Here is a 13879-nt window from a genome sequence, read left to right as displayed (position 1 = left end):
GTTAATTTGCTGAGAATGATGGTTTCCAGTTTCATCCATGTCCCTGTAAAGGACATGAACTCACCTTTTTTTATGGCCGCATGTGGCCATTATTAATAAAGCACTTTTGGTGGGGTGAGGTGGCTCACACCTGTAATCCCAGCACTTTCGCAGGCTGAGGCAGGAGGATTGCTTGAGCCTAGGAGTTCAAGACTAGCCTGGGCAACATAGCGAGACCCCGTCTGTACAAATAAATAAATATAAATAAAGCACCTTTGGTAAAATGTGCTTTAACATCATGGCCAATTTCCAGTTTGATTACTGTCTCCCCTAAGAAATTTCGGCCAAATTATGTTCTTTGAAACAGCTGGCACTTCATTGCTGGGTAAAGCCTTTTCTTTATCTATTCATTTGTGTGTGTGTGTGTGTGTGTGTATTTTTTTTTTTAAAGAAACTGCTGTTTTTAAGATGATAGTTATATAATTGATGTAAAATTTCAGTAGACTGAAACTTCCTACATAGTATGCTGGCTCTATATGTAACTTTGAAGGAAGGAGGAATAAGCAAAGAAACCTTTCACTCAACTATGGTAGTTTTATGAACCTCCGTCAAACAACTCGGGTTTCAATCTAGGCTTTAATATTCATTATGTGACTGGATTTCTACCTTCCTCACCAGTTGCATAGGGTTGTTTGATGAGCAAATTAAAGTGTATATAGGAAGACATTCTGAGCACAGTAAAGCACTGCACAAGTGACAGATAATGAAAGACACAGCTTTCACTGAGTTTCCAACACCAGAAACTACCAATGGTAACAACAACAAAAAAAGGATTTGGCAGCAATAAATTACAAGCCACCATTTATTCTTTAACAGTAATGGCCACTGTTTACTGAGCACTTACTGTGTGTCAACCACTGTGATAATGGCTTTACCATTTAATCTTCTCAACAATGAGAATTAAAACCATTTAATCTTCTCAACAATGCTTTTGAAAGAAAAGAAAAAAAAAAAAAACCCTGAATATCATGCTGGCGATCATTGCCAATATAACCAATAAAATAGATAACTTATGAAACATATACTAAACTTAATAATGTAACCCTAGTATAAAATTATTTTATTTACAATATAGATGATTCCTGGGATGATTTTTCAAGTATTGAATATATATAAATTTAACGATCCTGCTCTTTTATGTAAGCGCACTTGTGAAGTGCTTTACTGTATTGAGAGTGCTTTCTTCTATATCCTTCTATTTGCTCATCAAACCGTCCCCTGTATAGCTGGTGAGGAAGATGGTCCGCTAGTCAACGAATTAATGTTAGAGCCTAGATTGAAACCTGGGTTGTGTGATTACTGGTTGATCTTTTCACTCCTTTGTCTTTAATAAAGAGGTTTGTAAAACTGTACTAGTTGAATGAAAGGTTTTTTTGCTTATTTCTCTTTCCTTCAGGGTTAGATATAGGGCCAACATACTTGGTAGAAAGATTATCATTCTATGGAATATCAAGTTTTCATTCAAGGATTTGGTGAAATCTTAGTCTTTTTTTCTTTAAGGTATGTTTTCCTTAAATCTTTATAGCTTGGAATAATTACTTATTTAACAAATATTTGTTGAACACCTACAGTTTTTTGTTTATTGGCTTTCATGGTTGTTAAAACGCTACCTTTTGTTACATGAGCTGTGATTTATAATCATGTTTTAAAAGATTCTGTATGTACTTCATTCATTACTGAGAAATTTAGAGCTATAAGGAACCTTTGAAGTGTTTCTGGAGTGTTTAGTCACATCCTGAGCCAGACAAGTTTTTATTACTTGAAACCTTAATGATAGACGGATAAGGGCATCTTCAGAGGGAAGATCTTGAGAGATTTGGAGTAGAGAGGCGTGTATTAAACTTTTGAAATGAACTGAGACTGCTATTGTTTTCAAAACCTCCTTGTCGGGATTTTCAGGTAAGTTTGGAGGATTCTTAATTGTGGAACTTGGGGAACTAACATAATATTTAGCAATCTGCTGGTTGAGGTCTTTTCTGTTTCTTGGAACTCATGGCTCTAGCCTCGTATCCTCTTGATAGATAAGAAAACAGGCCAGAAGTATTGTGACTTGCGTCAATAGTTGATCAGTGTGAGATTTAGAAACCTGAATTTCCAGTCCCTTGAAAAAATTTTTTTTTAAGAGACAGAGTCTTGCTCTGTCACCCAGGCCAGAGTGCAGTGGTACGATCATAGCTTACTGTAACTTCAAACTCCTGGGCTCAAGCCTCAGCCTCCCAAGCAGCTAGGACTACAGGCGTGCTCCATCACACCCAGGTAATTTTAAAATTTTTGTAGAGATGAGGTGTTGCTATGTTGCCAATCCTGGTCCCAAACTTTGCCTCAAGCACCCCTCCTGCCTCAGCCTCCCAAAGTATTGAGATTACTGGTGTGAGCCACCATGCCCAGCCTCCAGTCCCTTTTTATAACCTTGCTGTGGTAGCATTTAATTAAATTTGCTAGCAAGTAACTTCTTAAGGATTTCTTCTTCTTCTTTTCCCTATACCTAAATCTGGTGGTATACCTCTTGACAGTTCCTAACATTCGACCTACTACTTATAAATAATATAAGAACTTAAAAACAAGAACTAAATGTCAAAAATCTAGGCTAATCGTATGGTGAATAAAGAATAAAATGACTGTCTTTTTTCCTATATTTACTAATATTTTTGAAGTACAAATGTTAACAAACTTAATTTTTATGTCTTTTATAACAACTTTTATTTTGCTATATATCCTCACTTCTTTGATACCATAGTGTTTCTCAGGAGAAATACCAGTAAGTATATTTCTCTCTTTTATTTGTGATACAAATATTAAGAATCACTGATAGTAATATAATCACTTTGATTATACGTGAATGTGTGAATGACTGGGTGTGTGTGTATGATGTAAAGTTTGTATAGCTCCCTGACAATTTTTAGACATATGAATTAAACCATTTCATCTTTACATGTTTTATAGTCTGATCAGGGTTCCTTTGCACAACATTATACTTTACTTTTAAGAATATACTAGGGACAGTCAACCCAGAATGGCAGCAAGTAGATGATTTTTATGCCAGGGAGGTAGTTGCTCAACAGGTAAAGCTCTTGGTGCATTCGTGGAATAGGCAAAGTGATTTTGGGCTTCTTTCTTCTTTGTTTCATCCAGTTTTGCTATTTATCTTTTGTCCCCCTAGAGCCCAAAGTCTCTGCACTAGTATTTATTTCTAGCCTACCTTCTAAAATGTTATGATTGCTTCATTTTTATTTACTTCACCAACAGTTCTTCCTTTACTAGAATATCTTTTATGTTTTATGTAAGTCTGAATAAAGTAATTTTTCTAAATGCTAATGTAAAGCATTCTATTTGCTCATCAAACCGTCCCCTGTATGGCTGGTGAGGAAGATGGTCCGCTAGTCAACGAATTAATGTTAGAGCCTAGATTGAAACCTGGGTTGTGTGATTACTGGTTGATCTTTTCACTCCTTTGTCTTTAATAAAGAGGTTTATAAAACTGTACTAGTTGAATGAAAGGTTTTTTTGCTTATTTCTCTTTCCTTCAAGGTTAGATATAGGGCCAACATACTTGGTAGAAAGATTATCATGCTGTATGTGATAGAGGGGTGTGGGGGGGGATGGAGTTTTATTTTTTCCTTAAGATAATAATTCTTTTTCTCATGATTATTGAAGTATTATGTATACATTAAAGATTTAAGGAAGTATAAGGAGGAAGATAGTAATGATTATCTTCATATTATCATTCCAGTCAGAAGTTAGCTACTTCTAAAATGTTGTGTTTCCACTCTGTAGTTTTGCATAGATATTAACATTTAAAAGTGAAACTTGAGGTATCTCTCATTGGAAGAATGGGAAAAAAGCAGACTTTTTACCATTTTAGGGCCCTCTCATGACCATTCTCACCTAATCTTGGTCCTCTAAGTCTCTGAGAAGTCCTCCAGTCTCTGAGAAGGCTCCAGTTTGTTCTGTCTTATTTAATTGAGCAGTTCTGAGTCTTATTTTTACCAGGGAACTTTGTTTTTCAATTTTAATATAGATCGTGTGGAGATGTGCTGTTATGTAGGAGTTTGCTATCAAAGTGTGGTCCACAGACCAGTGGTGTTAGCATCACCTGGGAGCTTGTTAGAAATGTACAATCTCAGGCCTCACTGAGGACTTACTGCATCAGAACCTGCACTTTAATAGGATCTTTAGGTTATTTATATGCACATTGAAGTTTGAGAAACACTGCTCTTTTTTTTCCAGATAAGATAGGTGGACAGGGGTCTGAGGTATTCATCCCACTTTGAGCTGCTTTTTCCAAAGAGCTTTTCTCTCACGTTTTTGTGTGTGCATCTGTGTGTGCAGGCAGGGTTGTATGTATAGGCATGTGCCTGGGCATGCATATGTGTACAGGAATGTGGGTATGTGGGCATCTCTCTGTGTCTATATCCCTGGTCCCCCTAGTCTGTTCAGCAGATACTTCTCTGAATGAGCTTAATGAACTCTCATGTCCAAAAATGCTTTCTCTGTTATACTTCCTATCTCTTACCGCTGCTCCCAATATCCGTACACAGCTGTACATTCCTTCAACCATACAGCTCATCGAAGGACATCTTTGGGAAGCCTCCTGTGAAAGAGCAAGCTTCAGGAAATAAGAGGGTAAAGAGGAGAGAGGTTTGCCTGTTAGAATCAAGTAACAAGCTTTTTGTGGTAGAAGAGACCTGACTTTCCCTCAGGAGGGCCCAGTGGTTTCAAATTGTGTTGACTGGATCCCTATGGTTTCGTGGAATTGGCTCAGTGGGAGCAAGCAAGTGGGGCTCTGTGGTTGCCCACTTCACTTCATCCAGATCATTTATACTATTATATATTTTATTAGGATTTCTCTTAATTTTTATTTTATGTGTTTTGCAAAACATTTTTTGTGGAAAATCACTGCCCTGTTTTACCACTCAAATTCTATTCATCTCAGGCTAGGTTAATTGTGACTGGACTACCTACCCTCACATTTCAAAAAGAAGAGGTATTAGTGAGTTTTGTAGGGTGGCAGGAGAGATTTGAAGCTTTCTTTCTTGAAAGCCCTTTCTCTTTCCCTCCTTCCCTATATCTTTCCTTTTCTCCCCCCACTCATCATCTTAGACACATTTGTTCTGTTTAAGGACCAAAATTAGTAAGGCTCAGAGCTGCATAATCGACTGATTAAATTAGTAATGAGCACTATAACTTACAGATGAAACATTTGTTAAATTCATAATGCTGTCAAATAATACATTTTGATAACATTTAATAAGATTATTTTGGGAGACAACCATAATCCCAAAAGATACGGTCCTGAATGCCATAATCTCAAATGTTGAAATCCTGAAAAATCAACATCCTTAAAGTCTAAAATCCCCCAAATCACAATCCTAAAAGGTCAAAATCCCAAAAATGTATTCTGGAAAAAATAATACATTTTTTAAAAGACACATAGATTTTAAAAAGGGGATTTATTTGAGAAACAGATAAAAAACAGAACAATTCATAGGCCATTTTACGCAGTAAAATAGGCAATAACATTTTTGCAAGCATAGATACTCAGGTATACTAACAGTCATGCAGATACAACAGTTAAAAGCAGACAAACCATATTCATAAGTCAAAAAGGGAAATGTATAAATGCATATCACTGTGGTTGGTAATTGTGTGCACCCAGCTTTATGACTGCAGTAATCTGAAATACCATGAAATACCTAAGCCTTGATGAGATCGATAATCATCTGTGTGTGTGTGTGTGTGTGTGTGTGTGTGTGTGTGTGTTTCCTAGTGGCCTGATGTAGACTGTCACATAAAAATTTGGACCTTACCAGTAAGTTTTAACGTCTAGAAAGTACTCTGGTAGTGTAATAGGAGTAAGCAGTATATATAGACTTAAGAATTAAGCAGGTAAAAGCAGAATTTTTTACTGTTTTCCATAAAGAATACATCTGTTTTCAAGGTTGGGATTGTCTGAGCATGGTCGTGGTCTGTTTTAGGCCACTGTGCCCTTTTATATATTATGCTGTTTCTTCGGCCCTCCACTTCCCCATCCTCCACAATTTCATGGTCTTTATGATCATTCAAGCTTCATCTCTGAAGGCTAAGCATTCCCTTGTCTCTAGGTCAGAATGAATGTCCTCTCAATTACTCTTAAAGCATTCAATGCTAAAAGTGATGATGTATTTACACAGTGTATTGAAAATATTTTGTATTCGTTTCTTTCCTTCCTGAGGGCCATACCATTGGTCCATTATCACATTTCGGTTTAAATCCCCTCCTTGACATTCATATTCTTGTGGTTTTTTGGTCGTAAATAAATGTAAGTAATGAAATGAATTTAGCACATTTCTTAGTTAATAATAAGGATAATTGTAATAATATTTTAAAAATTCTCAATGCCTATCACAATGCCTTGTGTAGGTACTGATAATACTTAAATGAACTGCAAAAGGCCCTTTGTTATATATCTGATTCTGTTGCTGCTTTAAACTGCTTTCCACTTCTTGTTTTTTTTTAAGGAATATTTATGTAATTTCATAATTTTGTGAGTTAGTTGGAATATGTTTAATTGTACCCATTTTACTGGGTAGAAGAACTTACGTCAGTCTGAGCTACCTGCATGTTCAATTATCAGCAGTTTTAAAAATGTTTTCTTTTACCGTCAATATAATGCATGATGGAAACCACAGCCGATAGATTTTATTCTCTCTTGTGTCATGCTTGCTTACTTGCTGAATCTTAACTAGAGGCAGAGAAACCATTTAGTGGCAGCCATTTTAATAGTCTAGGCAAGAGGCACTAATGTCCTGAACAAGGGGAATGCCAGATAGGAGAGAGAGATGAATGTATAGATGTGTTTAGGAGAGATCTGTAGGACTTGATGGTTGATTGGATATGGTTGTGGGAGGGAGGAAGTTGGGTTGTAGTGAAGGGGAGGTATCAAGGATGAATCTCAGGATTCTGGCTTAAGCCGTTGAGTGAGTGGTGTGTGTTCTCACTGAGATAGCAAATAGGAAGACAGGTTTAGGGGAAGGTAATAGTTTACCTATAGATTGGTTGAATTTGGGGTGCCTGGGGAAAATCTGAGAGGGAAGATCTGTGAAGCAGTTTGGATATGTTGGGTAAGGCTTAGGAAGGAGGAAAGGGCTGTAAATACATATTTGATAGTCATTAGTACACATGATTTGAGTTGAAGCTGTAGGAGCGGGTAAGACAGATGAGGGAGGGAATAGATTGCATACCATGAGAAAAGAGACCTAGGAGAGACTTTTGAGGAACATCTTTATTTTTTTTACAGTGGTAGGAGAAGAGCATCCCACAAAGAAGAAAGAAATGGAGAAGGAAAAGAAAATTAATAGGGAGTAAGAAACCCGGGAGAGTGTAACAATACAGAAACAGAAGGAAGAGGATATTTTCAAAAAGACGGGGGTGTGTTTAGCCACGTCCAATGGCTTTTACTTTCATCAGACAGAATCTTAATTTTTCTCTCAAGTTCCATGTAATATTGTTTTAGTAAGTCTGGCATTTAGATTTGTATTTTTAAGTTGTAACAAGATAATAATTCTGCATAGTGCTTGTCCTCAGCTTTTCATGTTACAATAATTCTGATTTATATTTTTAGGCTAAATAAAGGAGGTTAATATTGGTAGATAGGAAGATGAGTAAAATTATGTTAGTAACTAACTTTGTTTCCCGAGGATATAATTATCTAGTAATATCTATCTTTAAGTCTATGCCTCTAACCATCACTTTAGATTATAGCTGCAAAATGTGATAGAATTAACAACAACAAAAATCCCAAAACATTGGGTCCTTCTTGGTGTCAAGAATTTAAGTGGTAAGTAAATGTACAGTAACTTTATTTTTTTTTTGAGAGGGAATCTCGCTCTGTAGCCTAGGCTGCTGGAGTGCAGTGGCGCGATCTTGGCTCACTGCAACCTCTGCCTCCTGGTTTCAAGTGATTCTCCTGCTTCAGCCTCCGAAGTAGTTAGGACTACAGGTGCCACCATGCCTGGCTAATTTTTTTTAGGTGTTTTTAGTAGAGACGCGGTTTCGCCATGTTGGCCAGGCTGTCTTGAACTCCTGACCTCAGGTGATCCGCCCGCCTCAGCCTCCCAAAGTGCTAGGATTACCGGTGTGAGCCACTGCGCCCGGCCACTGTATGGTAGCTTTGAAAACTCCTGGGAGATTGCATACTTAATTGTGAGGGAATATGTGTAGTTTCAAGAAACCCTTATTTTCTGTTTTTAGGAGGAATGAATCATAGCACTCTAATGATTGGTTAACGAAGCAAATCATAGAACTTCTTTTAAAACCTCATTTGTTCTATAAAGTAACAGCTATCTGTGAAGTACACTGGATTTTTTTTTCTTTTTTTATTTCAATTTTTTATAGATATGAGGTCTCACTATGTTGCCTAGGCTGGTCTCGAACTCCTGGGCTCTTGCGATCCTCCCACCTCAGCCTCCCAAAATGCTGGAATTACAGGTGTTAGCCATTGCACCCAGCCTACAGTGGATTTCATATGATTTACAATGCCTAAAGATTCAGGTTTTAGGAGTGCTGAATAGCAAAGTTATTTAGAACATAGGCAAAATAAGAAAGGAATACTCTTTCTTATTCTAGAGTCTATAGAGTCTAGAAAGACTCTAGAACTAAAAATCAGTGAGTGGCTTTTGAATTTCACAAATATTTTAATTGACCATTAAACATTAAAATGCTATTTTGAGGCAGGTTTTGGGCTAGGTAATGGAGTTACAAAGGAGAACAAGACACATCCTTACCCTCATGAAATTTGTTTATTTGTTAATTTAATGTATTTATTTAAGATGGAGGAGTCATGCTCTGTTGCCCAGGCTGTAGTGCCTTGGTACCATCTCAGCTCACTGCAACCTCTGCCTCCCAGGTTCAAACGATTCTCCTGCCTCAGCTTCCTGAGTAGCTGGGACTGCAGGCGCCAGCCACCACACCTGGTTAATTTTTGTATTTTTAGTAGGGAAGGGGTTTTACCATGTTGGCCAGGCTGGTCTTGAACTCTCGACCTCATGTGATCCACCCGCCTCAGCCTCCCAAAGTGCTGGAATTACAGGCGTGAGTCCCTGTGCCCGGCCAGCCCTCATGGAATTTAAGTTGCAAACAAAATATACAAAAAGAAAAAATAATTGCAAACTGTGGCAATGACAGGAATTACTTGAAATAGGTGAAGAGGAGAGGCTTCTGTGAGTGGGTGGCATTTAATGGGCAGATGGATAAGAGGAGGCTGGGCATGGCGGCTCACACCTGTAATCCCAGCACTTTGGGAGGCTGAGGCCATTGGATCACTTGAGCTCAGGAGTTCGAGACCAGCCTGGGCAACGTGGCAAAACCCTGTATCTACAAAAAGTACAAAAATTAGCCGGGCATGGTAGCATGAGCTTGGTTTCCCAGCTACTTGGAAGGCTGAGTTAAGAGAATGGCTTGAGCCCAATAAGGGGAGGTTGCAGTGAGCTGAGATTGTGCCACTGCACTCCAGCCTGGGCAAAAGCCAAACCCTATCTCAAAAAAAGGGATAAGTGGAGGTATTTGTGAAAGAGTTATGGTTAACAGCAAGTTGGAAGCCCTTTGGTTAGTTTGTTTTACATTGAGCAAAGACTAGTGCATAGTGAGGCAGAGGGTGAGTGGCATCAGATGAAGGTGAACAACTGAGTAAAATGCCAGATCACAATTTAGTCGTAAATGATGTGACGTTGAGATTTTATTGGAAGTGTAACGAGAAGCCATTTAATGAATTTAACTGTAGAAATGCTCTGTGGCTTCTGTAAGGAGAATGGACTGGCAGCCTGCAGTAATGTATAAATAGAAAGACTAATTGGGCTGTTCTTCTAGTTAGGTGAAAGATAATGGGGCATTAATATTTTGAGATTAGATAAAAGAAAATGAGTTTGTTCCTTACTGTTACTAATACTTTTATGTTTCCATAAAAAGGTCATTAATATACACACAATGAAGACTTTTTAAGGTATGGCATTTCAGTACTTATGGTTTTATATGTACTTTTAAAATGATAATGAAATTAACTATATTAAAGCAGAACGATTTGCATGAATATGTTGAAATGTAAAAGAGGAATTTCTATTTTAAAAAGTTATTTATTCAATGGAAATAAAAAAGGATGACTTTCCCTAAGGAAGGAAAATGAGACATTTGGAGCCACTCAAGTTGGCTTGAGACAATTGAAATTTGTGATGTTAGAAAAATTTGTTATTGTTGTATAAAATCAGTTTTATACAGAAATTATTCACTTTAGAGATGGCTATTAAGAATTGACTTGAAAAGTAATGTAAGGCTTCAAAATCTGGTCAGATTAATTTAAATAATGTAATAGAATTTTGTTCTTTTTCCCACCTTTTCTCTCAGAAGCCTGCAGTCATCCTAGGGCTCAACTGAGGAAAGATCCATTTGCAAGTTCACTCATGTGGTTGTCAGCAGACCTTAGAACACCTGCTTCCACATTAACTCACAGGTCTGTTGTCAGGCCTCAGGCATCTGGCTGTTGGCCAGAGACATCAGTTTATTGCTATGTGGGCTTGTCTTTTCTATAGGCTCAGAACGTGACAGCTTGTTTACCCCAAAGCAAGATGTCTGGACAGTGAGAGAAAGGCCCACCTTGGACTCCCAGAGTGCTGGGATTACAGGCCTGAGCCACAGTGCCAAGCCTCTTAATGACATCTTTTATATTAGCTTATACCATTAGGATAAAATATTTGCATTATTGCTCCTTGATCTGTTTTATCACTATAAACATATAAGACCTTTGTGCTATGTACTTACTCCAGTGACTAGGAGTCTAGTAAACTAGTAAAGTTACTTAGATGACCCTTTTCTGATATTTATTCCAATTAGAAATGGAGGTCTGTGTAGTACCCCTGTTTGAATGGGTCATTTAAAAGTGAATGAATTTATTACTGTTATACTTAATTCAAATTTATAGAAAAATGCTTGCATTTACCCAAGGCAATTTGTATCTTAAATTTAAGAAAGAATCTAGCACAGATCTTGACAATCTTGACAGGTGTGTTGTCAACCCTAACAAATACAAATATGACCTCATAACAGGATTGAAATATAAGATTTTCATTAGAATTACATTTTGAATTTGATTTTGTAGAATGATTTTACAGACCATTTTATCCCCTTTTTTTGTTTGTTTGTTTGTTTTCTTTCATTTATTCAGTGGTCAGTTAGTTACCAGACTATTCTTAAAGGAAAAGCTATACACTTTCTTTGTTTCCATAGAATGAAGAATCATGAAATCGTAAGTTTCTTGAAGGAAGGAGGTGATTATTTAGAAGCATGATGGTAAAGGGTATTAAAATATATCTGTATCTAGTACCTGCTAGTGTAGTTACTAGTGTTAGAAGTCATCACTGCTGTGGCACATTAAAATGAATATGATGAATATATATTGATTAATATGTATTCAGTTAAAGGTAATATAATATCTTCATGTGAGCTTGAAGAAATTTCTTTTGGAGGGATTTTTTTCTTTTGACTAGAAATAGTTTTTATATCAATGTTGCCCATTTTTAGGCAATTATTTTAAAAGTTTATATAAAAATTTGCTATATTTCTTTTGTACAAGTATTTAAAATTAACATTATTAATATCAATGACTGGCATACGTTTATGTGTTTGTGGTTGGTGTGTTAATAGGTGACACATGGTTAAAGACTTTTTTTTTTTTTGAGATGAAATCTTGCTGTGTTTCCCAAGCACAATCTTGGCTCATTGCAACCTCCGCCTCCTGGGTTCAAGCTATTCTCCTGCCTCAGCCTCCTGAGTAGCTGGGATTTTAGGCACCTGCCACTACGCCCGGCTAATTTTTGCATTTTTAGTAGAGATGGGGTTTCACCATGTTAGTCAGGCTGGTCTCGAACTCCTAACCTCAGGTGATCTGCCTGCCTTGGCCTCCCAAAGTGCTGGGATCACAGGCGCGAGCCACCGTGTCCGGCTGACTTTTTTTTTTTTCTGTTTTCTTTTTTTTTTTTGGAGACAGAGTCTCCCTCTGTTGCCCAGGCTGGAGTGCAATGACATGACTTGGCTCGTTGCAACCTCCACGTCCTGAGTTCAAGCAATTCTTCTGCCTCAGCCTTCCGAGTAGCTGGGATTATAGGCGCATGCCACCACGCCTGGCTGCTTTTTGTATTTCTAGTAGAGATGGGGTTTTACCATGTTGGTCAGGCTGGTCTCGAACTCCCAACCTCAGGTGATCCATCCGCCTTGGCCTCCAAAAGTGCTGGGATTACAGGCATGAGCCACGGCGCCCGGACGACTTTCTTTTTTCTTTTCTCTTTTTTTGAGACAGAGTCTCGCTCTGTCATCCAGGCTAAAGTGAAGTGGCACGATCTCCGCTCACTGCAACCTCTGCTTCCCAGGTTCAAGCAGTTCTCGTGCCTCAGCCACCCGAGTAGCTGGGATTACAGTCGTGCACCACCCTGTCCATCTAATTTTAGTATTTTCTGTACAGATGAGGTTTTGCCATGTTGGCCAGGTTGGTCTCGAACTCCGGATCTCAGGTGATCTTCTTGCCTCAGCCTCCCAAAGTACTGGGATTACAGGCATGAGCCACCACGCCTGGCCTGGTTAAGACTTGAGTGATAAAATGGGAATTGTATCGATGCATTTTATCTGAATTCTAACATATTGTTAGTCCACCGTGGTGGCTTCCATACCAAAAATCTAGTGAATGTTAATGACAATGGCTAGTTAAGAAATGATAGATTTTGACCAACTATTCTTGTACTAATATAAAATATAATGATATTGTTTTAGCAAAATGAAATAGCCTGGTGGCTGATATTTTTGTATATTAAAATATAGCAGCCATTATAGTAGATGTTTTAAAATGAAACCATTCTAATGATTTTCTTTTCCTTATGTTTCTGATAATGTCAGAAGTTTCCCCTGACATTATATTTAGCAAATTGTTTCCATATTTACTTTGATATATGCATATATAGTTATCTAGTGAATTTATGCTTTCCCCTGTAGTTCTACGTGTAATTATAATATCAAATAAAATGAAATAATCTTCTTATTCTGATAGAGAAGAAAAAGCTGGATCACTTACCAGTAACTGGAGTTCTCCTATTGGGTAATCTCCACAGATCCACATTGTTTGAAGTTATTGTGAATGCCTCGAAGACCAAGGAACCATTGAAATTTCCAATTTCAGGAAGGTAAGCAAGTGCACTGAAGCATGTCTCTAGCATCTCCCAAATCCCCTCCCCCAAACTTTCTTACATATACGTCTGTACTGCATGCCCCCTCAGTTCCAGTGGATGCCCATCGGGAAGATTCTCATGCTGGACAGAAGGGCAAGAGAGGTGGATCTGTGAGGGAAAAGACCCAATAGGATAACTCAAGTTACTGGTAAGTAATCTAGTTTTCACAAACTTGAGATTTTTTTTTCCCCCAAATTTTGTCCCTTGAGAAGGAATTTAATTGAAAAGAAAGGAAGTTATTTGGGATAGCTTCTTTTTGTATGTTTGATGTGGATTATGGAAAGTATTGTATGGACAGTAAATATTGAGCTATTAATGGGTGTATGAGTAAAAAGTATGACATTAATTTTAAAGTATCTTATTTACATAATAGCTGCTTCTAAAAGATTATACATTTACTCGGCCAGGGTTGGTGACTCACGCTTATAATCCCAGTACTTTTGGAGGCCAAGGTGGGTGGATCACCTGAGGTCGGGAGTTCAAGAACAGCCTGACTAACATGGAGAAACTCTGTCTCTACAAAAAATAGAAAATTAGCCGGGCATGGTGGTGCATGCCTGTAATCCCAGCTGCTTGGGAGGCTGAGGCAGGAGAATTGC

At 37.8% G+C, this 13879-nt stretch overlaps 1 protein-coding gene across 2 annotated transcripts in view; it reads left to right on the top strand.

Annotated features, from left to right (window-relative positions):
• YAF2 (YY1 associated factor 2) overlaps positions 1 to 13879 on the top strand; it is a 79011-nt gene that overhangs the window by 12605 nt on the left and 52527 nt on the right. The window contains exon 3 of one of the 2 annotated variants that reach the window (XM_008002907.3): positions 13164 to 13235. The exons of the other annotated variant lie outside the window; for it this stretch is intronic. Within the exon in view, the coding sequence (XP_008001098.1) occupies positions 13164 to 13235 (72 nt within the window). The remainder of the gene's footprint in view (positions 1 to 13163; positions 13236 to 13879) is intronic. 2 annotated transcript variants of the gene reach the window in all.

The sequence above is a fragment of the Chlorocebus sabaeus genome, chromosome 11 (genome assembly GCF_047675955.1).
Source record: "Chlorocebus sabaeus isolate Y175 chromosome 11, mChlSab1.0.hap1, whole genome shotgun sequence".
NCBI classification, from domain to species: domain Eukaryota; kingdom Metazoa; phylum Chordata; class Mammalia; order Primates; family Cercopithecidae; genus Chlorocebus; species Chlorocebus sabaeus.
This window is presented reverse-complemented; position numbering and strand designations above follow the sequence as displayed.